The sequence below is a fragment of the Corvus cornix genome, chromosome 6 (genome assembly GCF_000738735.6).
Source record: "Corvus cornix cornix isolate S_Up_H32 chromosome 6, ASM73873v5, whole genome shotgun sequence".
Classification (NCBI taxonomy): Eukaryota; Metazoa; Chordata; class Aves; order Passeriformes; family Corvidae; genus Corvus; species Corvus cornix.
This window is the reverse complement of record NC_046336.1, coordinates 25116460-25141276: the sequence shown is the minus strand read 5'-3', so window position 1 is coordinate 25141276 and position 24817 is coordinate 25116460. Positions and strand designations below refer to the sequence as shown.

General features: G+C 38.2%; 1 protein-coding gene across 3 annotated transcripts in view; it reads left to right on the top strand.

The window, feature by feature from the left end:
• Window positions 1-24817, top strand: part of RASGEF1A (RasGEF domain family member 1A) — a 156579-nt gene that overhangs the window by 81312 nt on the left and 50450 nt on the right. Inside the window, exon 2 of one of the 3 annotated variants that reach the window (XM_010400891.3) lies at window positions 21337-21451. The exons of 1 other annotated variant lie outside the window; for it this stretch is intronic. In XM_010400891.3, coding sequence (XP_010399193.1) covers window positions 21410-21451 — 42 coding nt within the window. In that variant the 5' untranslated portion in view covers window positions 21337-21409. Of the gene's footprint in view, window positions 1-21336; window positions 21452-23003; window positions 23094-24817 lie in introns of those variants that run through there. One more of the 3 variants, XM_019286677.2, reaches the window with a different exon arrangement.

Here is a 24817-nt window from a genome sequence, read left to right as displayed (position 1 = left end):
TTTCCTTGCTTTTCAATTACAACATAAAATGTGCCTTAACATTTCTAGGAGATTAAAAGAACTGCAAAAATAACTTGCTTATGTATTCATGTATTTTTAAAGGGGAAAAGGTCATAATTTTCAAGTGAATAGTACAAAAAATAATTTTAAGCAGGCTTTTATCCAAATCTGTATCTCTCAGTGAGAAAATATTTGGGCAGGACTCCTCTAGGAACTTAGCCTGATGTTTTTTTTAAAAATGAGGTAGGGCTGCTGCATTTTTAACCAGGTGACTAGTTCAAATAATTGTGTTTTAGTACTGGATTGTAACCAGGCCATTTAGCTGACATGGCTACTTGAATTAAGTAGCATCGGCTTCTCTTTGTTTAGTACACATTATAGCAGTTTAAATTTGATGCATGTGTCTTGAACCCAGAACAACAATATCAGCAGGCTGTTTTCCTAAACCAGGTTTTCCCAGATCTTGGAGGCACTCCTGCAAATGTAGACTTTTCTCTTAGGGATGATTTGACACATTAAGAGGCATCTTTCTTCAGCATGCACTGACTATAAAGAGAATAAGACCAGACCAGCCAGCACAGCAAAAGTATCTGTAATGTGATGGAGGGAAAACAAGCATTTAAAACAAGCAGTTAAGACAGAATCTCAGAGTCTGAGCCCTCAGACTAGAACGATTCTTTGGAGGTCTCAGGCCCAGAATGCTTCTGTTAGTCTTGAAGGCAGCACATTTTACATCTTTCTTTGTTACAATCACAGAACTTACTTAAAGATATTTACTTAAAAATATTTAGATATTGGAAGCTAAGGGAAGATATGTTTACATAGCTGAAATTGTGAAAGGATAGGGATTTCTTTGGTGTAAAATGATCCAAGAGATTCTATCCCTTAGGCAGGAAATACCATTACTCTCACCAAGACAAATTCTGGTTTACTAATGGAGACAGTCACTAAAGAGGAGTATAGCACAAAGGTCACTGAGGCTGATATACTAGGCCATATAACTTTTGGGCAACATGGTATTTCAAGGAAAAGAAAGCAACAAGATCACACACATTTTAGGACCAATTTTCATAGTGATTTAAGCAGCAAATTTAATCAAGTGGTTGCTATCGGAATACACTCACCTTAACAATAACTTACAAACCTCCAAAAATTTTGAAAACCTATTAGCCCTTTTTTCCCTGCAATTCCAATGACACAGACGTTGTGTACACTAGAAATTAAGAAATGCAAGGGAAGATAAAAAAGGACATCTGCTTGCACTTTTGCTACTAATAAGACAATTTCCTAAAGAAAGCAAAAGGTCAGACATACTTGGGCAGCAACTGAGATACACAGGAGGTACTTTGTTCAACAAATGTGTCTGAGTTTAAATGGATCAACTTTGCAAATGATGACAGAACTCAGTTTCAAGGTCAATATAATCCTTGCCTCCTCTGCCTAATCCTATGATAAGGATGATGGTTTTGACATCTGTGGACCTCCCGCCCTTTCAAACTGAGTTGAAGCAACCATGAACACACTTAACTTTAAAGATTTTGTCATTTCTATACTTGGCCAACAAACAAGTGCTGGGAATGTGGAAAAATGTCAGTCCTCAACCACAACTGGCTCTTCACAGCAGCTTGGCTGACCTCATATTCATTTATATCTTTGCCTTGAACAGCAACAGAAAGAGTTGCATTTATTTTACCATACAGCTTAAAATTAATCACTTCAGCATTAGTATTTACAAATAGTTTCCCATGGAACACTAGCACATACCACTAGATCCATCTTTAATATCTGAATTTTCCAAAGGATAACTGGGATGTGGAGAGCACCACAAAAGTAAAGCCACTGAATTAAAGGAGAGAATACTTTTTTTTTTAAATCCTGGAGGAGGAGAACTTGTCAGCCTACACTGCAGCACTGCTGAAAACTACCAGAGTGCTGATATGAATCATAGTTGAGTCAATTATGTAACACTGCAGAAAAAATAAAAGCGATCCTGGTGGGTAATGACAGTACTACATGCAAGATTGGAGAGGCAATCAACCCTCTCCTGTCAATGCATTCAAAGGGGATACTGAGCTCAAGCTGTAGTTCTTCACAGCAGAAAGGACACAGACCCCACACAGTGCCCAGGAGAGAGAAGCAAAAATTAAAACCCTTTTTTTGAGGGGAAATGCAGATAGATGACTTCATTTAAAGAGCACCAAATTTTATTTTCCAATAAGGAAAATATTTCTATAAAAAGGACAAAATTAGTTGTTCTGAATGGCACATGTAGGTTGAGGGTTAGGAAGGGAAGGGAAAAGGAGGCTGCAAAGAAAAGATCTCTCTTTGCATCAAGAAGAATTAAGTTTATATATTGTTAAATTGTTGACCTGTTCTTGAACAGGGCAGGCGTTGATGTAGTCTTGGTCTGACCAAATAATGTAGACTTTGCAGAATACAGAGGTGAACCCACCACTGGACATTAAAAAGCAGAAAATGGATAAGGAATGGGAAGAGTCTCCTTACAGAAAATATGCCTTAGTTACATGAGAATGGTAAGAAAATTTCTTAGAAAAGTTCTTTCTTGATATTTGTTTAAAAAAAAAAAGGCATCAGAAAACATTGCAGGCAAATTTGATCTTCCTCAGTGTAGGGTGCTGAGCTAGTTAATCTCTTGAGAAAAAATAAGCCTTCCTTCCTATTATTCTATTATTGATGGAGGGGGAAAATAATCATTTTTGAGAGCAAATTACAGGATCTACAACACAGCTTTAACTGAGATTATTAGGAAGGGAGTAATGAGGCTCAATTTCTAATGAAACTTGCTATAATATGAACACCTTAATAGAGTTATAGGTCGGTTTATTTTCTTCTGAAACATAATTTAAATGTATTTCAGTGATAAGACATTCAAGCAGCAACAATGATCAACATACGTGCCTTTTCATAAGGCTTAAATTTTACTCCTTATCTTGTACAAAAATGATCAGCTAAAGATTTTAAACCAAAAGGGAGCTAGTTTATTAGCTTAATCTGGGCTTGAAGGAAAATTTAGGGTGCTTCTAAATTCCCAATAATTTCTTAGTACAGAGATATGGAAAGATGTCAAAGAGATGTTAGTTGTTTTCCAGCAGGTGTGTTTCCTAAGGACTGCCTTATGCTGTGCAGCATTTCAGAGCCACCACAATCAAATCCCATTATTATTATTACAGTAATGCATTGCCTGTCAGCCATGACCTTGTCACCTCACCAAAGTTCTGGACATTATTTCAGTGATCCTTAATGGCTCCTGTCTAACATCTTCAGGAGAAGCAGGGCACTTGCCCGTGGCTGCTAACACCTGTTGCTTGTTTCAGTTTCTAAATGAATTGGTTACACCTTTGCTACTTTAAAAGATCTCTACAGTGTGAATCTGGATGTGGTGCATTCCCTCATTTCCTGTGCAGGAACCCTCGGAGGTAATGGTCAGCTATCACTCTCTTATCTTCCTGAGATGGTTCTTTATCATTCCAATGACTGAATGGATGGCATCCCTTTTATTTTTTTTTTTTCCTGAAAAACACTTTTGCAATGATTTGATGAATCTCTAAGAGAAATAAGTATGACAGGAATAATGCTACTGTTTGATTTACCTGAGAGTACCTATCATGTGCAGTCTTGTGCAACTTTCAGCAGCTCATCACTGATGAGTTGCTCAGCATTCTTCTGTGGGTGTTTGAAATAGTTTTCTAATACACTCTGACACTAAAATTTATAACTGCAAGTACCACTGGCAGTTCTCTCACTGTATCTTTTAGAACGTGAAGTTTCAAGCACTGTGTGTTATTGTACATCTTTTACTGTGCAGCAGCTATTTTTAAACAGATCACTGCAGAAAGTTTCTGTGAGCATGCTTTCAAGCTTTAATATAGTTACTGGGACAAACAGTATTAGATTTAACATGTTTTATACCTTTCCATTTTGGTTTTCTTTTCAAAAGACCAAACTACATGAGAGACAACAAGAGAAGCCTGAAATACAAACACAGTTTTTTTATGTAGATGTTTAGCTGTGGTTTATGCTTTTGAGATTTATGATTTCCACACTATCTCTGATTTCCAATTATGGCTGTGTGCACAACTTGCAGAGTACTGGCTGTGCTTGATCACAGCAATATGGTTCCAAGTTCAATGAATTCATCTATAAGGTTTCCAGTTGAAGCATTGGTGTTGGGAATAACAGGGAAGATTCAGTTATAGATTTTTAAGAATCTCCCACATCGCACTAATTCACATAACCTTTATTTACCACAGTGCCCTGCATGCAGATGTGACATGCTTTGTGGGGAAAAAGCATTTACTAGTCCACAGCAAATTCGTGTCATTAGAGACGCATTTATAATGGGATTTGACTCAATGGAGATGGAGGCCTACAGACACTGTGTTAATGCTTTACAGCAGTAAGCTTGTAGCAAGCTTTTAGCACAACATAATGATTCACCAGGCTAAAATTACACACTGAGCAGTGCTTGGTTGAACCAGCACATTATGTTTTCAGTACATACTCGCACAACTTGGCAAAACACAGCTCCTTCAAATTGCAAACATGATTTATAATAATTGGCACTATCTTCCAATTGTGCTCGCACTAGAAGTTCTGGAAGACAAAAGGGTTAAACTTTCCACACACCATCATTGGGCAACTAGTTTTATGTCTCCCTTCAGAGAGCTTAATATTAAAACCCTTGATACTGTTGTTTATGGGAGATTCATAAGGAGTAAAATCTAAGTATAATGCTGTTTTCAGCAAGAGACTGTTTACAGAATAAGTTTTTATCAGCCGTGTACAGAATCTTTTTATATGACCTTGTGGAATGCCTTTGTGGAACAACAAATACCAAAAATTATCATAAGACTTTTGGCAGAGTTTACTCTGCATTAGCTAGAAATTTCCATTAAATGCAGCACATGAAATTATCCAAAGGGTGCTATGACATATAAGATATTCTAATGCTTTTCTCTCTTCTTCACCTATGGGCTTTTCCACAGCTGATAAGAACAACTCTTGATTTATATTTCTAGGTGAATTTTAATATGCATGAGGAGCAAGAGTGATGGCTACTGTGACTAAAGCAGTCTGTTTCTCTAAATGATAGACATGTTACAGGCATCCTGAGGACAAGTTTCCTTTACACATGCTGCCCTCCTGCTGATCTGAACATTTGAGAGGGTATCCTACTCTATACAGAATTACTCCTTCACCTCTCTGCTAAGACTATGAGTAAAAGCATTCTCCTTCTATTACCGTGGGGATACCTCTCCACCTACAGATGACTGAATCAATTACTCTTTAACCCAAGGCTGCTCAGATAGAAAAGGTGCATAGAAATATGAGCCAGATGACAATCTTTTCAACACAGGATGCAAAACCACATCTCTGTGAATTACGTGAGCATAACTGGGAGTAGCTAGAAAAACTAGGTAGTAAATGGAACATTAGGAAAGAATTAGAAATACCAATATTCATTAACCACATACCCATGCTACAGTCTTACTGCACCAAAAGTTACATCTAGATGAACATGTACAAGGACAGTACTGAATGCTTAGACAAGCTAGAGGCTGGGATATATCATTAAATCCCAGCACTATTTTAATCACAGGCAGTGACAGATGATGACCCAAAAAAGAAAATCTGAGAAAGACCCTCAAAGATGTTTGGTTATCAGACACATATCAAACTGACAAATTTCATGGAATACCAAACTTCTTGGCAAGCCTTACAGTATTAACTTTGTCAAAAAGCATTTTTATGCAAGATGCTCTGTTGCTAGCATGTTCATTAATAAAACTTGTGGAATATTTCTTTGCTAGCTGAAGACAAAATAAACCAAACTCATCTAGAAACAAAATAAAACTGAAAGAGATTGCTTCTAGACTCCTGGAAATTTGTAAATGGGACGAAAACCTGCAATAAAACCACAGCAGCTCTCCTGCAGCCTACAGATGGGCTTCTGCTTACAATCACTGCACAGCTTTCCAGTACAACTTAATTGAGCATCCTGGGCCAAAACCAAGCAGCGGTCTCTGAATTTAAGTGACAAGAACTAAAGGTGATTTTTCATTTTGGAAATCAAATTTCAGAGAGGTGAATACCTGGTGCAGTCACTGAGGCTGCAGTTTCACAACAGACCAACCCTATCTGATTGCCATCCCCTCCAGTCCAGCTTCTGCACCCACTTGCTCCTGGCCACATATTTAATCTTCCTTTCACATTGATTCCCACCAGTGATCATGCTTTTCACAAAGCCATTTCAACATACAAAGTCAGTGGGAAGCTCACCAAACTACCAAAAGAAAAGAGTTTTCTCACAACGTTCTGTAAAGGCAACAAATGCTGAATAGATGGCAATAAGGCCTGAAATTGCTTCTGTGGTGTTTCCCCCACGCTGCCCACCCCAGAGCAACCAGAGGGAAGAGGCAGAAATCGTACTTACTTTTGGGAGCAGATCTAACTGGAGGCTTCTTAGGTGTGAAGGCAAGTAAGGAGTGAAAGTTTGTCCTTTGGCATTGTCCAGAGTATGAACTGTAAGAAAAGCCAGTCTGTTTTTACCAATCTCCTGAATCAGTAACCAAGAGCAAGTCAAAGCGCATTTAGCAACATCTACCATTTGCTATTTGCCACAAAATATCAAAACACACACTTTAGCAATACATTTAAAAGAACCAAATTACTGACACACCAGAAAGAACTTTTCCTTGATATTGCAAGACATAAGCATGTGTTTCTTAGCTTTACTACAGAAATATACAGACTAACAGAACAAACTGAGTTTGTGCTCTATATGACTAATGCAAGGAGTATCAGTTTTGCTTTGGAAGACAGGGAAAGAACACTCAAGGGCAACCACCATTCCAGAAACAATCCCCCTATCTTTGGAAGAGGTGTGTGTCAAGTCAGAAAGGAATAGATTAAAAAAAAAAAAAATAAAGGCATTTTTTGAATGCAAATATGATTAGCCCTCTTCTTTACTACAGCAGCTCAAATTGTGGATGCAGATTTTTTTTCTATGTACCACTTGAAGAATTCATTGCTTCTTTGTGTTGCTATTTGTGGCAGAGAAGACTTCATACATTCAATTTCATATCCATGTGACAGAAATCTTACAGAGACTGCTACCAGCACCACTGTATGATAGTACTCAAAAGGCAAATAAGATCAGCTTCAAAGGCACTTCTCTTTCCTAGATCTGTGATTTTTTTATACTCCCTGGCCTGCAACAAGGCTGCACTTCTTCCCACAGACCATCTGTGACCAAACAATAGGACTGCAAGCTGTCCTCCCTGACACCAAGGGGGGAAAAGCAAGTTAACAAAAAATGGTGTATATTTCAGTGCTCAACAGTGTATAGTCCTACATGATTATCTTATTGCTAAATATTTCTACAACAGTTATTATGTTCCTCTCAAGTATATTTCTGAGTGACTATGGGAATAAGAACTTCCTTTTGGCAGCTATTGCATCTCACTCTTTGCCTATGGTTGTGATCACCATCAGTATTTCACATGTAAAACCACTCATGTACAATTAATTAATTAATCCAAGTAGGATTATATCAATCACTGTGCAGTTTTTAAAATTATGCAGTCGTGTGTGTATGTATATATACACACACACACACAAAGAAAATCAATATCCCTAGAGTTTTAACAAAGCAGTTAAACTTTAACACCAGCCCATCACACACAATGCACTGGCCCCTCTTCAATGGGCTGACCAACCTCTGGATAAATAGTAAAGCTGGAACCAAGACATTCCTTTTGATTTCTTCAGTGGGTTGTGAACAATGGAAAAGCAACAAAATTGCTGAGTGACCAAAGAAAATACTACTCTGCACATGTTAAAACCAAAATCAAAATAAAAACCAAAACAAACAAATAAGAGACCAAAACCACAAAAAATCCAAACCCAGCCCAAGGAACTCAAAGCCATCTTGATAAGTTAATCACTGTTACCTTTAAAAATGATCATTACTACAGCACTGAGAAAGGTTTACAGCTGATTTAAAAACTGAAAACTCATAATTAACAAATAAAATTTTCTGAAACAAAATATAAAAGCAATTCCCAGAAAGAATAACATTTAAATGAATGGAGGGAAAAGAGATGAAGAATGCTTCTTTTCTAAGCTGATTAAAAAAAAGAAAAAGGAAAAAAGGGAAGGGACATTTAACTAAGTAGTTACAAAAAACTTTATCCCATAATGAAATACATCTAGGACTGAAGATATGAAAAGGTATGTTCAGAATTGATTAGGTGGAGTTAAAGCAATGGTCCAAAAGGTCAGAGAATACGAATTTACACTCTAAAGGCAAAGCTTGTTTCTAATACCAAGCAGAGAATTCCTCTCTTTACACACAATATTTTAAGTAGTAGCTCAGCAAGTTTCTGTAGGCTACCTTACCTTGAACATTTCATGAAAGACCTTCCCAGAACAGGGAATAACACACATTTTGTGGTATTTTTGGTTCCTAGCATGCTTAGCAGTGTGATCAATAATACACATTTTTCTCTTAACACTGAAAAATAAATTTGTGGCCCAGTAAGTTTCCCTAACTGTGATTCTCTGCTCTCCAGAAATTGGAGTAATGTTGTAAAATCTCTGCTCACAAGTCCTCACACATGTTATTACTGGTTCTGTTCATTAGCCTTGCATAGGTAAATGCTGATCAGCAGAACAGAGGTTGTCTGTTACTAAAGCACACCAGCAGCCCCTTTTCTTCTAGGCTGAGAGCATTTAGGTAATTTTTAGCCCACAACATCTCACAAAAAATCTGATCGATTTTCCCTTGATTTCAACAGAAATCCCCCTTCCAGTTTCAAAAGGAGATCAAATCCAGGAAAGCCAAATCCAAGAGACAAAAGCTCAGAACTGCTCCCTAATATTTCTGAATGATATGCTTCACTTCTATGCTTTATTGAATGCAGCTATGGAAATAAGAGGCCTTGTCACCTTCAATGACAGAGAATCCCTAAAGATACAAGATTATATGCTAAATTTTACTTGTCTTGACCTGGGACAAGCTATTCCATAGCAGGTTGGTGAGGTGCTAGGAAGAAAGCTGATAGCAACTGTCTAAAAAATCAATTCTAAAATAGAGTTGACATTAAATAACACAAATTAATTCTTTCTACAAGTATAACCCAAACAGTTTGCTTCCAAAAAAATACCTTATCTTAATGTCTTTAACCAATGCAGTCAGAGGGTCATTTATCATAATCTGTAGTCCTAAAATAAATGAACACTAGCATTTTTGAGGGTTAAAGAATGCCAGTGAAATTACAAGAGGGAACAAGAGGACCCACCAGTTCATGAAACAGGATATCATGGATGGGTGTAAAAAGACTCATAAGATTTTACTCTTTTAAATGCTGTCAATTAAATTTGTGATAACAATCCCAGGACATGTAGCAGATTTCCTGGAAGCACATTCCTGCAACTCCCTGTAAGCATTTTTAGTGCTAATCTTGGGAATAATCTCTTCAATGTGAACAAAACAACAACAAATATTAAGTGGCTACATGCATTCTTTATAAATAAGGACTTGAAAAAGAAGAGAACACAAAAATGCGGGCTTTGCACGGAAAATGCAAATATGAAAAGGATTAAACCTCTGGATTTTGACATTATGACTGTACTTTTCACAGATCTTTAGGTCTTAGAAATGCAAGTACATCAGCATCAGTTTTTGTTGTTAGCCACTTTTTTCAAACACACTTGAACTTATTTGGGCAATGGCTGTTCAGGTAAACGTCAGACATGCTTCTTCCAGACTCCAGTGAACAAGCTGAAGGGCATATTTGGAGCAGGGCAGCTCAGCATGGGAGTCAGTATGTTGGGGCAAAACCAGCAGGAGCTGTCCTGGAAACCAACTGTTTTGTTCCCAGGATTTCTTGTTGTTGGAGTTTGTGTGCAAAAATCACACCAAATTTAGGATCATAGTATTGTCCATGATGTAAATCTGAAATTCAGTTAGCTGTAAATATTTGATGCTTGTTCAGCTAATTAATCCTCTAATAGCTGCAGTATTCAGATGAAAAGCTCATGAGAATAGGTATGCAATTGGTTTTCCAATATTCTATTTTTGCCAATTCCATAAGACTCTGTTTTACAACCAGCAAAGAGCATAGAAGGGGAGATCCTAGATTACTGGAGAAAGATAAGCAGAGCATTTTCCTTGGTAGAAGCAGGAGGGGTTCACTGTATTACATCCAAAGATGCCAACTGCAATGCTCAGGAAGACAGAGAAGGGAAACTATTTATTTATAAATTCTTAGAGCACAATAAAGCAATCAGAAATAGCCAACACAAGCTTGCTAAGGACAGATCATGTCAAAGCAGTCTAACTCCCTTCTTAGGTGGGATAACTGGCCTAGAAACGAGGATACAGCAGGAGTGACACATCTAAAGTATCCTCAAGCCATTTGGTTTGTCACAGAGGACATTCCCAAATGGACTCTACATCAGCTTCCCCCACAGGGAAACAGCATAAGGACCACAGTCAGCTGAAGAATCATGATGGAGCCACAGTTATCAGTGACCTGCTCCTGTGTCAGTCAGCCAGCTGTCTCCAGTGGCATCATATGGTGCCTACACCATATTCTGCCCAGTCTATTCAATAGTTTAACATTATCAAATATTGTATAAATTACGCACGAGAATTTTAGGAACATTACTAAAGCAGGAGGAGACATACTTGGGAAGACAGCACTTAAATTCAAAGGGTTCCTGATGCACGATGAGCCCAGAGAATTGCTAACAAATCCAGTCACACAAAGAGAGGAACTCAGTAAGCAGGAGGTGCAGCAGATCACAGTACGAGCCAAGAGCGTAACTCAGTGTGATTGTTAAAACACGGTTTTAAGAGATGAAAGGAACACAATGTGCAAGCAGTAGTGGTAACTAATCCACTCGTTTTAATGCTAGTGTCTCTCAGCTGGAATACAGTACCCAAATTTGAGCTTCAAATGATAAAAACCCAGGCAGCATCCAGAGAAAAGCAAGAGAAATACCAGAAAATATCGTGCAGAGAAAGACTGTATTTGTTTGCAACACGCACAAACAAATCTTTTATTACAACTTTTCAAGGGCCATTTCAAAGCCATGTGCCATGAATACTGTGTACCTTATCTTGGGTGGATTTCAAGTGATACCTCAGGTCACTTTCAGGCCCCATTTCTATGATGCTTTGTCTGAAATATTTCCAGCAAGCCACACCAAACTCCAGCAGTGCTTTCATTATATAAAAAAGATGTAAAAGAAGAAAGTCATAGACTTGCAAAAGATAACAACTGAATTACACACTCTCTATAATTCAAAAGTAAAAAATGAAAAATCTACTTAATCTATACCTAATCTAAAATTAAATTGTGTAACATTCTTCTCAAGAGGAGCATATCAAGTCAAAGAACTTTAGAAAGCAATCACTCCTGGTGTCCCTACATGCTACAGCAATCAGAGAAATTAAAAAGATGAGGAAGGAATAGTACTTTTAACAGATTTAATAGCCAGTAATTGGGGTAAAACTCCTTTTACAGTTGCAGAAAAAATGAAATTAATAATAACTGCCTTCCAAATCAACCAAGATGCATAGTATCACATAATTATAATGAAGGACTTAAGAAGATTCAGATAAAAAATATTTTAAAATATTTTGACGCTCTGGCACTGACCTGAGCAGATGGAATTGCATTAGGTTTGTTAAATGCCAGCTAGATCAGGCTTTCCACAGGAGATCATGTGCCTACATTAACTATCTGTAAGAAATTAAAACCCACTTTCAAAGTGCTATGATTAATTATGAATAAGCTTTACAATACAATTTTAAGTGGCATCTCTTTCCAGTTAAGTGAAAGCTAAGAGATGCTTGAAATGACTTTGCATGTGCAAGCTATACATTATCTCTACTCTAAAACTGCATGAAAAAGAGTTTCCCCCTATGTACATACAAAGGAGTGATGAAAGGTCAAAGAGAAACAATATTGCTATGAGTTTCTTTGGAGGTTTTTTACCAATGAATGAGCTGAGTGGGTCACAGCACTGGATGCCGTGAGGGCTGGATGGTTTGCCTGGCTTTGCCATTAACTCAGAACAGCATCAGACAAAAATCACTGAACAGAGAACCCATTCCTTTCTTTGAAAAATGAAGTTAGTGGCACTCCTTAGGTTTTCTAAATCATGCCTTATCTATGAAGGAAAAGTACTATTTTTGAGTACTTTATTTTAAGCAATTCAACATCCCCTAGCCAACAAACCTAACTACTCAAAAATAATCAAATAAATTCCAGTTCCCCCAGGAAAGATGAATTTGTTATTGTTTGTAGCATGCTTTAGAGGCCTGAGACAAAAGATGCCTCACAAAAGGTAAGCATTGATTTCAGGAACAAAACACTTAACACAAAGCCTTTGTTTTAGCACATTGGAACAAAAGGGAATGCCTGCAAATGAAAGAATTGATAAAGTCTCTGATGATATGACTGAAGAGTGGGGTAAGAGCAGCCTAAATCTGTGTGAGCAGGGCCAAGTGTCTCTTAGCCAGTTAGGTGTTGGCAGCTGCCACCTGCAATGTGTAAAGCAGAAGCTTTAGAATGAGGTGGCACTTGGCCTGCACCATCTGTGCCTCTGTAGCCTCAACAGCAGAGCAGAATTCTTCACGTGCTCTCAGACTGGACCTATATCACTTGTATGGCACTGAGCCTCACTTTCAGCTGGTGTAAGGATTTGAACGGAATAAAGAATCAATTCAGTTGAGAATCTCATGTATTGTCACTATCTTGAACCTGTAAGTTAAAATAAAATGTGACTAATGGTGACTCTGAAGTTTATTGTTATGAAAATTGGCATTTAGATATGCTTTAGGCCTGAGGAACTACAGCGGTAGCCAGAACTGCATTATATACTTGCTACACCAGCTCATGCATTAATAAATCAGTTGGATGATACATTTCTGGTGGCCGGGTCGTTGTGACCATCAAAATCAGCTGATTAGGTTTTTAGTGATCTCAGCTAAACACCAATGTTGGTTTTTGAAGGAGTGTTATCAGGTCCAACTGAGAATATTCTGAGCTGTAAAGGTAAAGAACACACACACCTCTGCCATGAACTAACACATGGACCGATGAAAATAAATGCCTAAAATAATCAGATGGGAGAGAAATGTTATTTCCCACCTATACTGCTGACCAGTTCAGCATGCATTTACTCATGCCACACGTATGCACTCTTGAAGCATAGATGAGTGTACGACAGAGTGGATATTATGCTCTGCTAAACAAGCTCAGTGTCACCTACCAGGTGCCTGGTCACCTCTGAACTTCCCCACATCACACAGATTGAGGCTGATTCCCTTCACATCAACTATAAAACGGAAGGATGGAAGGACAGGAAGGGCATATATGCATGGAGATAGCACACAGGGGTGCAGTGAGCACACCAGCACCTGGCCATGCCCTGGGGAGCCTTTCCTTGTGTTGCTGCTCTTGGGAAAACCATTCCTGGGTACCTACATGCTCATCATGCCTGACTTGCACCTCCCACATCATCAGCAACAGGGAAAAAAGGTCCAAAGAAAGAAAAGAGAAAAAAAAAAAAAAAAAAAGGTAAAAACCCCACCCCAAAACCAAACACAAAACCAACCCAAGCCTAACCAACCAACAGAAAAAACCCAAGATATTACCTTGATTACCTTGCACAGTGGGAACAGCTAAATGCAAAGAACTACTAGCAGGTGCTGGTGACAGATGCATAAAGTAACTGCTAAAACAGAGGAGGAACTTGGAAGCACGGGTCTTAATAATTTTCAGCATGCAATAGTGATTTTCTTTTCTTTTCTTTTTTTCTGTGTCTGTTTGTGATGATGACTGTCTCATTTCTGTAATTACCAAAGGTGTCCTTCTCGGTCATGTTTTTCTCATCACAGCAAGGGTGTAGTGCTAATGAGTTTTTCTAAGAAACAGAGATATATACTGGCAGTTCTTCAAACTGTAAACTGGAGCAAAGGCATTTCTGTTGTGAGAAAATCTCAGCACCAAATCATAATCAACCCTGTTACCCACTGGTTATGAGAAAAGGAGGGTAGAGAGATGCAGTTACTTGAAGGAAAGGTTACTGTTGGGTTTGGTTTTTCTTTAGATAACTTTTCTAATTTCATTCAATTTGTCAATAAAATCCCTAAGATGTTTATAGTAGTTTGTGACAGTAACCATTACATTTTGAAACATTGTGAACAAAATAGGAAAAAACTTTTCCGTTTAATTAGTTTAAAAGCAAGCTGTTGATTAAAACAAAAGAACGAGTAGGAATCGTAGCTTTTCAAAACCTTGAATCAGCAACACTTTATCAACGATGCCACACCATGTGACAGTTCTCATAAGCTGCAGGCTGTACTCAGCACAGCATTAGTTTCCAATACTTTTCCCATGCTTTTATCCAGCCTAATCTGGGGTGTAAGATGGTGCAACATGGAATTTCTAATTCTCTCTAGTTTTTCACGTTGTGTGATATTTTGCGACCAAATCAATAGAGCACAGCCTAATATACTCACTGTTTGGAATAAAAAAAATAGATAAAAGCCCCACAATGCAGCGTGGGAGACTAAAACAAGCCAAGGAAGGAGATGCTTAGCAAAGAAAACTTCATCCAGAAACAAACTGTAAGAGGCAGGGAATGGTTCTACCTGAATTATGTGACAAAGAAATGCCAAAGCATACACAGGTAAAATATGCTCAAACAAATTCTCAAAAAAGGAAGGATATGACCAAAAAAAAAAAAAACAAAAAAAACAACCCCTTAGTATTTTGATACCACATGCCTTGCACTTTCTTATGCCACCTTATCCTGACATATGAGAATTGTGCTCTCTCCTGTAAATGGCACACAGCCACAAGGTAGGAATTCACTGCCTGAGGCTTTCTTTAGAGTGTGTGGAATGGCAACCAAGTTGTGGTGCTTTTTTTCCCCCCCAGTCTCATTTCTCGCAGCAACCTTTACTTATTCTTTCAAGTCAATCTTCCATAGAGTAGCCTTTTGTATCTACCAGGAAAACAACGTGTCGCTGAGACAAACAACATCGTGATTCATCCTAGAAGCAGAGTTCAGTGTCTGCTGGCCCTCAGCCCAGATCCTGAAGTGCCCACTCTTATTTTGTAGCCTGCATTACCATAAAAGCAATATTTTATTAGCAGAGAATTTCAAACTCTTAATGTACGTCTGGCTTTTTATGGCTGCATAATGTGTGCAAAATTCAAGTCTTTCTTTGCTTCCTTTTCACTTCAAACCAATGAAACACATCCTGGCTGCAACACCAGCCCGTTTTCTTTCCAGAAGTATTCTGGCATCCTCTTTGATATTGTCTTTTTTCTTGGAATAAGGCCTTCTTCTCAAACCTGTTCACCTTCTTCCACACTATCACTTTCAAACACCTTTTATAACAATTTTCATATAGTGACTGTATAAACCATTTTGAGGTCAAAGAGTTTTGAGTTGTCTGTAAACATGAAAAATGCTGAAGACTTATGTGGGAAATTTCTGGTGCTTTCCAACCTGGATTTTTTTTTTAACTTGAGTTACTGGGTATTTCCTTCCAGAATTAGGGATAGTTGTTTTTTCCACAGCTTCTGCTTTGGTCACATGAGGTGGCTGCCTGAGGCATCACGCCTCATGTGACCAGAATCCAGGAGGATCCTCATTCTATTCTGGGACACACGCTGAGGGGCACCAGAAAAGACAAGGCTGTGGCCACAGAGGATAGCTGAAAGCACCAACTCATACACTGAGCTTTCACTGAACAGTCAAGTTACAGGGAACCACCTGAATAAAAATAAAGCAAAACAGGGCCCCCAAAACATCATAAAGCTACCAACACCTCTCTGTTATGCAACTTTTCAGATTTTAGTATGAGACAAATAATGGTTCATCATTAATGCAAGTATCAAGGGATTCACCAGCAATGACACTTGCTTTAGAGGAAATCAATGCTCTTTTGTGATGTGACCACACATATTTGTGTTTAAAAAGATGATTAAAAGTGGATAAAGGGCCCAGGAATGGAGATAGGCCAAGGAAAATCTGGCTTAAAACTTGCAAACATTGAGTCCATGCCAAGTAATCTGCTTAACCAAGGAAAACCCCAGTAAACAGCCTATTTCCTGAAAAGTGTACAGCAGTTCTACAGCCAGAAATTCCCCTTCTGACTTGCAAATTGAAACACTTTTCAACAGCGACAACAAAAAAAGGAGCAGACTTACTGCAAGTAATTTGAACTCATTATTCAACATCACCAAGAGTTCTACATAATGGAACAGTAAAGCATAGGATAAGCCTTGCCAAGTTGTCATTTTCCAGTTTTCACTACTGAAATAAAAGTGCTCATGGTTGGAGGTGATTGGTAATGGATGGAGATGGTTAAGAAATAGACAAATACATTTTTCATCTTCCACTTCCATGCTTCAGAAAAATAAGAAGAATCAAAGCCAATATAGCCATGTATCAAACCAGAAACAAGGGAGAAAAAATACAGCTCACAAAAGAATCTACAGCAGAACCAGCAAATGGACTTGGTCCCAGCTTGTGCCTTCAGACACTCCCAAGACTATATTGTTTTAATCAGATTTATAGTAATGTTAGACAGCTAAACTGTCAGAGTGCACACATGCCATACTGTTCCATAATTATGATGGGTAGCAAAACATTGCATTTCTTTGTGAAGGACCACCATTCTGCTGTGATCTGTGATACCTGGAGAACAGGGGATTGTAGTCTTTGCAGAGCTACCACCATGGGCAAAACTCTATCATGTATAACACACAGCTGTTCCCTATTCAGCTGACCAAAACATTTGCTTCCACCCTGAAAAATTTCCACGGCCATGCTTGGCTCTTGCCTGATGAATCCTGGCAGAGGCAGGATCATGAAGGTTGTGGTCTAAGGTCTGCATCTTTATTTTACATGTAGTACTTCTGAGACGCATTGAAAAGCATAACGTAATAAAAGACATTTAATACCATCTAGATCAGTATGACAAGAACATCTCCAGCAAATTGCAGAAAAAGCAATGGAAATCACTTAATCCACAGTGCCTGCTTAATAACAAAAGAAAAGAAGGCACAGGGAAACCACTATGGAAGAAAACATTTTATTTCTGTGTCTCTCCATGCTTTTTAAAAATTGAGTACACAATTGCACAGGTGTCACAGGGAGGAACAAGTGCTTGAAGTGTAAGAGCAGCTTTTTGCATGAAACAAGCAATAGATAAAGCCTGAGTTTAAAATACAACGTCAGGGTTGCTTTCCAAAGCCCCATCCAAAAAAGCAGCGCCGCTCCATCTTCTACATGCATAAAAATTAACCATGGAAGTGAGCTTTGCCCAGTATGTTTTGTCCATTTTTAAAGGGTCTAAATGTTGCAATTAGCTCTACAACCCAAGTCCCACTCCGTGGTGTAAAGCCCCTCTACCACTTCCATAACTCAGGGACTGCTCCTGGCAGCATTGACCTGCACCACACGTGGGCAGGTCTCAAAGCAGCACAACTGGGGGACCTGCACCCCAGGGAAGATGTGCTCTTACACACTTGTGAGGATTTACCAATTTTCACTTCCTCTGCTGGACATTAACTTGTGATCATAGTACCAGGGATAGCCAAAAGGAAATTGATCTCCATTTTAAAGGAGAAAATTAAGATAGTATCATTCATAACATATATGTTTTCCTGACATATTTCCACATTTGTCATATGTTCAAAGTTTAACTGACAAACATAATCAAATCTGTCTTCTATTGTCATTGTCAGGGGAAAAAAAAAAAAAAAGAGGCTTTTCTTCAAATAGGGAAGATGATTTCAAGCAGAGTTTCTCTTTCTCACCAGCAACAAGTTTTATTGGGCAATCAAAGACAATCTTCAGAAAGCCACAAATCAGACATTATGAAATTATATTCTGGGTGTCTTTCTTCCTCTTTCCTACTTAAAATAAAACTGAAAGGGAACACAGTTTTATTCACCCAAGAACTATTTCCTCCAAAATTTCACTGCTTGCTAAATGATTTTAAATTTAAAAAAACATAAAATTTCCCGCATATTCAAAACCCATGACTATTTTTCACTTTTGTTTTAACTATTCCAAGTTTATATTAAAAATAAAAGTTTTAACATGAAATAATGCTTAGTTCCTAGAATCCTTGCAAATCCCTTTCTAGAGTAATAGTATTAATAACCACCTTTCCAAGGCCAGATTACTGCCCATCTTGTATCAGACCACTCCACTTGGTGCTTTCTTTCTCCTGACAAGCATCTGCTCCCTTTAGGTGAAAAATAACTAAAATCCAGCAACAGTTCCCTGTTCCAGGTCAGAATCAATGGCACTGACAAATGATAGTAACAAACCAATGCCAACCAAGAGGACACACCAAGATAACTTTTAACATTATAATGAAGTGCAAGTCAAAATATAGCCACTATGCAGATACAAAAAAAAAAAAAAAAAAGAAATCCATATTCATATGTTGCAGCAGCCTTGCCAGAGCTTAGAGATAATGCACAGCAAAACTAAACTGCAGTAGTAACATTCAGAACTGGACTCTGCTGCTAAACATGTGGAGCCAATCTTTACATATCAAAAATGGAGGCGAAAAAAGTGACTCCTTCCAAAGTCGGTGACTTCTAATGGCAAAGGAAGTCTATGGCTGTGCTCACAATTAGAGGCATGAATTACAATCTAACCACATAAGACCCATCTTTCATTCAACAGCACTCTTACAGCTTTCTAGGGAAGCATAGTGCTTTCTAACTTGAGGCTTGCAGCATAAATGGGGTTTTTAGGAAAAAATAAAACCACTCGAGTTCACCAATAAACAGCTCTTAAACAGTGAAAAAATATATTGGGACATCACAATATCTCTACAAGGAAGATGCAGAAGACACATAAGTACTATATCCTCTAACATCAAGTTTTGCACTACTATCCTCCAAAATTCTCTGATTTCTATGGGATTTTATTAGCTTTTTTCTCTTCTCCTCCAAATCATTGTAACTGGGTGAATGATGAAAAAACCCCATGAGAACTTTTCTTACTCCCACAGTAGTTTCCCACTTCTCCAAAAATAAACATACCATTATGTTTTTACACTTGCTGTAGGTTCCACTACATAACATTCTGAGAGGGGCGGGGGTTTCCACTCTACAGACATACTGCAGCATCAGTGCTAGCAGGAAGCTGCTCTCTTTACAAAAAAAGGGAAGTTGCCTGTCTGCAGTGTTTTGAAGTCACAGCCTGCCTTTAACCCTGTATGGGCACATCCTCCTTTCCCCAAAGTCAAGTGTGGTACACGCAAGAAACTGAACAAGAAAAGAGAGTAAGTGCTGATCACATCCACACCTGTGCCTAACACAACTCAGCAACTAAAAGCACATCTTGCTAGTGTTGGAAGTCAAGATGAACTTTGCCTTGGAATACTTTTGGTATTTAAAGCATGCCAGGCTTTACCGAAAAAAAGTCTTTAAGTGGAAGCTTCATAAGCATAGCTGGCCTCCTGGTAACCGTGTTTACTGATAGCCAAAACTAAGTACAACTGTATGCTCCTGCTGCTTTAGGTTCTGGTGGCACCTGCAGCAGAGCTTGGAAGGCCTGCCAGAAGATTTCTTAATATTTATAGAGAAGCCATGTTCATCCTCATAGCTATGGGAGAAGCTCTCCCTAATCAGGAATACATTTACTGTTTCCAACAAACTACAAACAAACAAAAAACTAGAAAAACCCCAACATTTTCACTTCAGTTCCAGCATGAAATGAGAAGCAGCATTTCTTCACTGATATTATTAGCACGTAAAAATCTTGCATCATATGAAAGTAACAGAAAAATCCAACTCAAAAATGCATTTTCTGTATTTCTTGCTTACTTCCTATCTTTCCTTCTGTTTTGATAATGAAAATCAAAGAAATAAGATTTTTCTTTGAAAACATTCATTTTGAATTAACTTAGAGTTTAATTAAGAATACAAGGACCCTAAAAGTTATTTAAAAGTTGGTTTAAGCTAAGAGCTGATCAAGTACTGAAAACAAAATTCATTGATAACACCAAAACACTCAGGATAATTCAGAGTTGAAGGTACAAGTATATGAAGATTAGTCCTTAATGGCTGTAAAGCTACTCTCACTCTCATAACTGACACTTACCCTACTTGGGGTAAATATTTATACATTCAGTCACATACTATGCTTTTGGACAAATAACTGTTAATTTTTAGTCAGATTTTCAAGGGAAATGAGTTTTGTGTGCTTATTCCACTTGTCTGTTAAGTTCCTCCCATACTTAATCCCAGCAAGTAATTAAAATTTGTAAAAGGTAGAGGTCTCAATGGTAAGAAAGGTAGATGTCTCAGAGAAGAACAGCTCAGGTTAGTGCCATGGCTGAAGTCAAAGCACTTCAGCTGTAACAGCCCTCTGTGGCTGGTGCCAGCCAGGATGCTCACAGCTCTGGTTTAATTCCACATTCAGCAAAAAAAGGGCCTTGAAACTACAAACTGACCCAAATCAGCAGTACTAATCACAACATAACATTCAGCTTAGTAATGCAGCAACAGTGAATTTCCTGAAAATTCAAAAGAAAAAGAAAAAAAGGGGGAAAATAATGCAAGTCCCACTAAAAACCTACAAGTTGGTTTTCGAGTTGTTCTGTGGTGAATAATCTCTGTGTTTACAATAACTACAGTGTGTCTTTGAACAGCTCAAACCTGGATTGTCTTCGGTCCATTTTACCTTAGGTGTCAACAGAGCAGCTGCCAGTTTCTCCATATTCTTTATTTTTATGTCACATTTAAACATATATAGTTAAGGATGTCTCCATCATCCTGATGAGATATGATTGTGCTGTCACTTTTCTTTATGCTGTGATAGTACTTCTCAAGAAGGAAAAAAAAAAAAAAGATTTCTTATTCTTATATGATCAAAACTGCACTAAGGAATAAAATTCTCAATTCCAAGGTTTTTGTGAAACAGTTTAATGAGTTGTCAATTTAGCAATATAAATATTGGTATTTTACTAGAAATAACTTCTTAATGACTATTGAAAAACTGCTGTTACTGGTGGATTTGAGTTGGGGGGGGATTTAACCTTTCCAACTCTTCCTATTGCCTTTCTCTTGGCACCTAGTGTTTAAAATCCTGCCTTTTCCCTTTTTTGTATACCATAATTTGTGTTATTTCCTTCTTATAATCTTCCCCTCTCTGAAAATATGTATGTCAAATTTTAGTCTTTTACTACAATGCATTTTCAGTGCAAATTAGCAGTGTGTTCTAATAGTAATCCATTGCACCCCTCATTTTAAGGGGAAGGAGGCAAGACACATGACAAAAATCATAGAGTGAAATAGCTGGAAGTCCACCCACTGGGAAAGGCTGGATGGCAGAACCACTGTGCAATGCTGCTGTAAAGAAATGCAAAGTAAGTATTATTTTACTTTATATGAGTCTTACATAATTTTTTTTTAAATTTGAAAGCACCAGTGTAGGATAATTTATAGTTAGAGAATTATATTGTTCAGAAATCACATTGAGCCATCTTAGACTTGAATAAAATTTAGTTCAGACATTAGAGAGCAGAAGAATGCATCTTGGAACTATGTGAAGCCAAACCGTGCACTAGGAAATGCAGGCAAGCACACTGCAGTAACAGTTCATTGTAAAATTCAATATTGTTGATATTTGCTTTCAAAACACACTCCCCTGCCTCCCATCCTTTCCTTCTGTCACTTCAGACAAATCTGTGGTTAAGGGATTCCGTGCACCTCAGTCGTCCACTTCTCAAACCTCATCTAAACACACACCTCACTTGGTAAAGCAAAACCATTCTTATCCATCACTCATGTCCATTGCAGAAACCTCATCCTCTGCAAGCCTAAATTAAGTGTATTCCACTGACCTCTTCCAAAAGTATCCTACTAGCATGCAATCACATCCCTATGTTCTTAGCTTCCCCTTCTAAACTGTTGCTTCACATTTCCTCTATAGAAACGCCAGTTCCATTTCCATAAAATTTTTTTGTCATCGTCTTTTGCCATCACCTCTGTTTTCTTCCTCATTCTTCACCGATTGTTCTGTTTCCCCAGTCTGCTCATTTCTACATCCTTATTAAAATTTCTATACCTTTACACAAAACAAAACAAGACCCCCCCGCACCACTAGCATTATGCCTTCAGTAACTACAAACTAAATTACCTACACAGAATATTCCTTTCGTTATTTACTTATTTGCCTCTGCTTGGAAGATTTTACACTGTAGACATATATGGAATGGAGAGAATTTCTCATTTCTTATTATTACTGATTCAGGTCTCCCAACAGAACACATCTACAATTCTTCCTGTATGATTTAAGTGAGCTTCTGAAGAATTTCTGGTATTCATTGGACATTACTATGCAAAAATCAAGTACAAAGAATGGTCAAATAAAAGCTAGTTTAATTCCAGAGCGTTAGTTCTGAGCTGTCAGATTTCCATAGCATACACTATAAACAGTTTCTAGGTAGCTTTGTAGGAATTTTATTTTAGAAAAATCAAAACAAAACCGGCAAAAAACCCCAAACCAACAAAAACTCCAGAAAACAACAAATTAAGTCACACTACACCAAAACAGGAATTTTGGAGAAATTTTAGCAGCAATGTTATAAGAAAACAGCCAGTTAGAAATGCCTGCCCAAAATCTACTTCCTTTCCTTCACAACATCTTTACACGGGTCTTAACCAGCAAGTCAATTCCTATAACCCAAAACGCAGAGGAAACAGCGGAACAGCCCTGGTTTCACTGCAGCTTAAGGGCAGCAGGAATGGAAGTTCCCAGTCCGTGCCCAGCACATGACACCTACGTAATGGAGGGCTGAGGCTCAGAATTTCCTCCCGTGCAGCACCTTCCGCAGTACTTTCGTTTTTTCTGGGTATAATGGTAACGGGAAGCCAGGGCTGCCCACACTCCCTGCCCGAGCGCAGCCAGAGGAGTGGCACAGCAGCTCTTGGCTCCTGGGCAAGCACAGAGCAGGGACAGGCTCCGGGGTGCCCCAGCTGGGAGAGGACATGGTCCTGGAGAGCCAGGTAAGTCTGCACAGTGCTGTGGGCTCTTCTGTCTGCTCCATGTTCTGCTGGTGCTTTAGGAGGCTCGTTCGGCTCCAGGAAAACCACAGTGACAGTAGCTCTGTGCTGGGTATGGCAGGGTTCAGCCCCCCCCAGACACACAGCCATGCACGACACAGTGATTTAATGCTATGCTACAGAGAAAGCACACTTAAAATTGTGCTTTAATTTAATTTCAGGTTATACATTCACTGGTTATTCTGTGCATTGTGTCGTGCTTGGGTCACTTGTAATGAATCGATGCCGCGCAGAAGGAAGATTACATGGCGGTAGCTTTATGCAATGGTGGTGTGGAGAAATGGAAACCGAGGTTAATATTTTATGTTACTGTGGTCTGTGAACTTTTTTTTGCTCTGGAGTGGTGTAACAGAAAAGACAGAAACATAGATTTGAATGTTTGAATGAATATTCACCAAGTGAGATGGTTTCAGTATTGTACAGGCAGGTTTAAAGTGATGCAGTACACCGCATCACAAACACAGAATCAAAGTTCTCTTGCAGGGATGTTTGAATTTGTCCTTTGGAGTCAAACCCATCCCAAGCTCAGGTGATGTTTCCAGAACATCAGTAGTCAAGTTTCAAATATTTGCAGCAAAGATAGGTACTTCTTCTCAAAGATTTCTCTCAGTCCCTCCTTTTCCAAGTTAAGCAGCAACGCTGAAATTTCAAGAGTAACAGGGCATTTGAATTGCAACATGCACCTGCTGTCACCTTATGCGACAGAATAAAAAATATTTTCTGTAAGATCAAAAAAATAGGTTTTATTTTCAAAAAATTGCAAAGGGATGCTTTCATTTTAACTTCTGCTACACCAAAACCACTATCATGATACCTTACAGAGAAATAAACATTTCTGCTGCAACAAATAAGATCCAACTCTGGACTAAGTTTCTCTATCTGGCGAATTAAAGCTTTAAGTGGATTGGTAGGGACCTGATGCACATAAGTCGTGCAATCCCTTGAGAAATTATTTTCAAATTAACTAATAAGATATTGCACTGTGTATAGCTTATTAGAAAGAAACATTGAGCAGCAACAGCGCATAGCTTCTGTGCCTGGGATTTAAAAGCCGGATTTAGCTGTCATGTCCGTAATTCTTAGTGCACTGGTTATGTAAAGGAGTAGGTGAGAGGAGGGTTTAGTTTCATATTAAGGAAAGTAAAAAGGCTCTGCAGAATGTAATTGCAGGATTAGTAAAAAAGTATAAGGCAGCTTTGCTCTGCTATCAAAGAGCATACAAGCTTTACATATCAAGGCAATTCATGGAAATACTTGTATAGAAAACTTGAATAATTGAAAATGAGATTGGTCTTACATTAAAGGATAAAACAGACGTTTTCATATTAAAAAAATCATATGTGTAGCGAAGAACTTGGTAAATTTTCACAGGAAACTTTAAAGGTTGGTTCCGCAATGGGAGGGAATAATATTCAAGAGCTTTTTTATCAACCCTGAATAGTTACTTTAGTAATATCTCTGCAACTTTCTAGATGTTCAAGAGATCTACATGTCACAGGATTTCTATGCATGAGAACATTTTGACAGTAATTGCCATTCATCTTGAGGGGGAAAGTTAAAGGTAAAGAGACAAAGCAAGCAAATGCCTTGAGAATAATTTTTAGACAGAGAATCACAGTATGGGGACAACACTTAAGAACAGAGAAACTATAAAGGCAACAGATGAG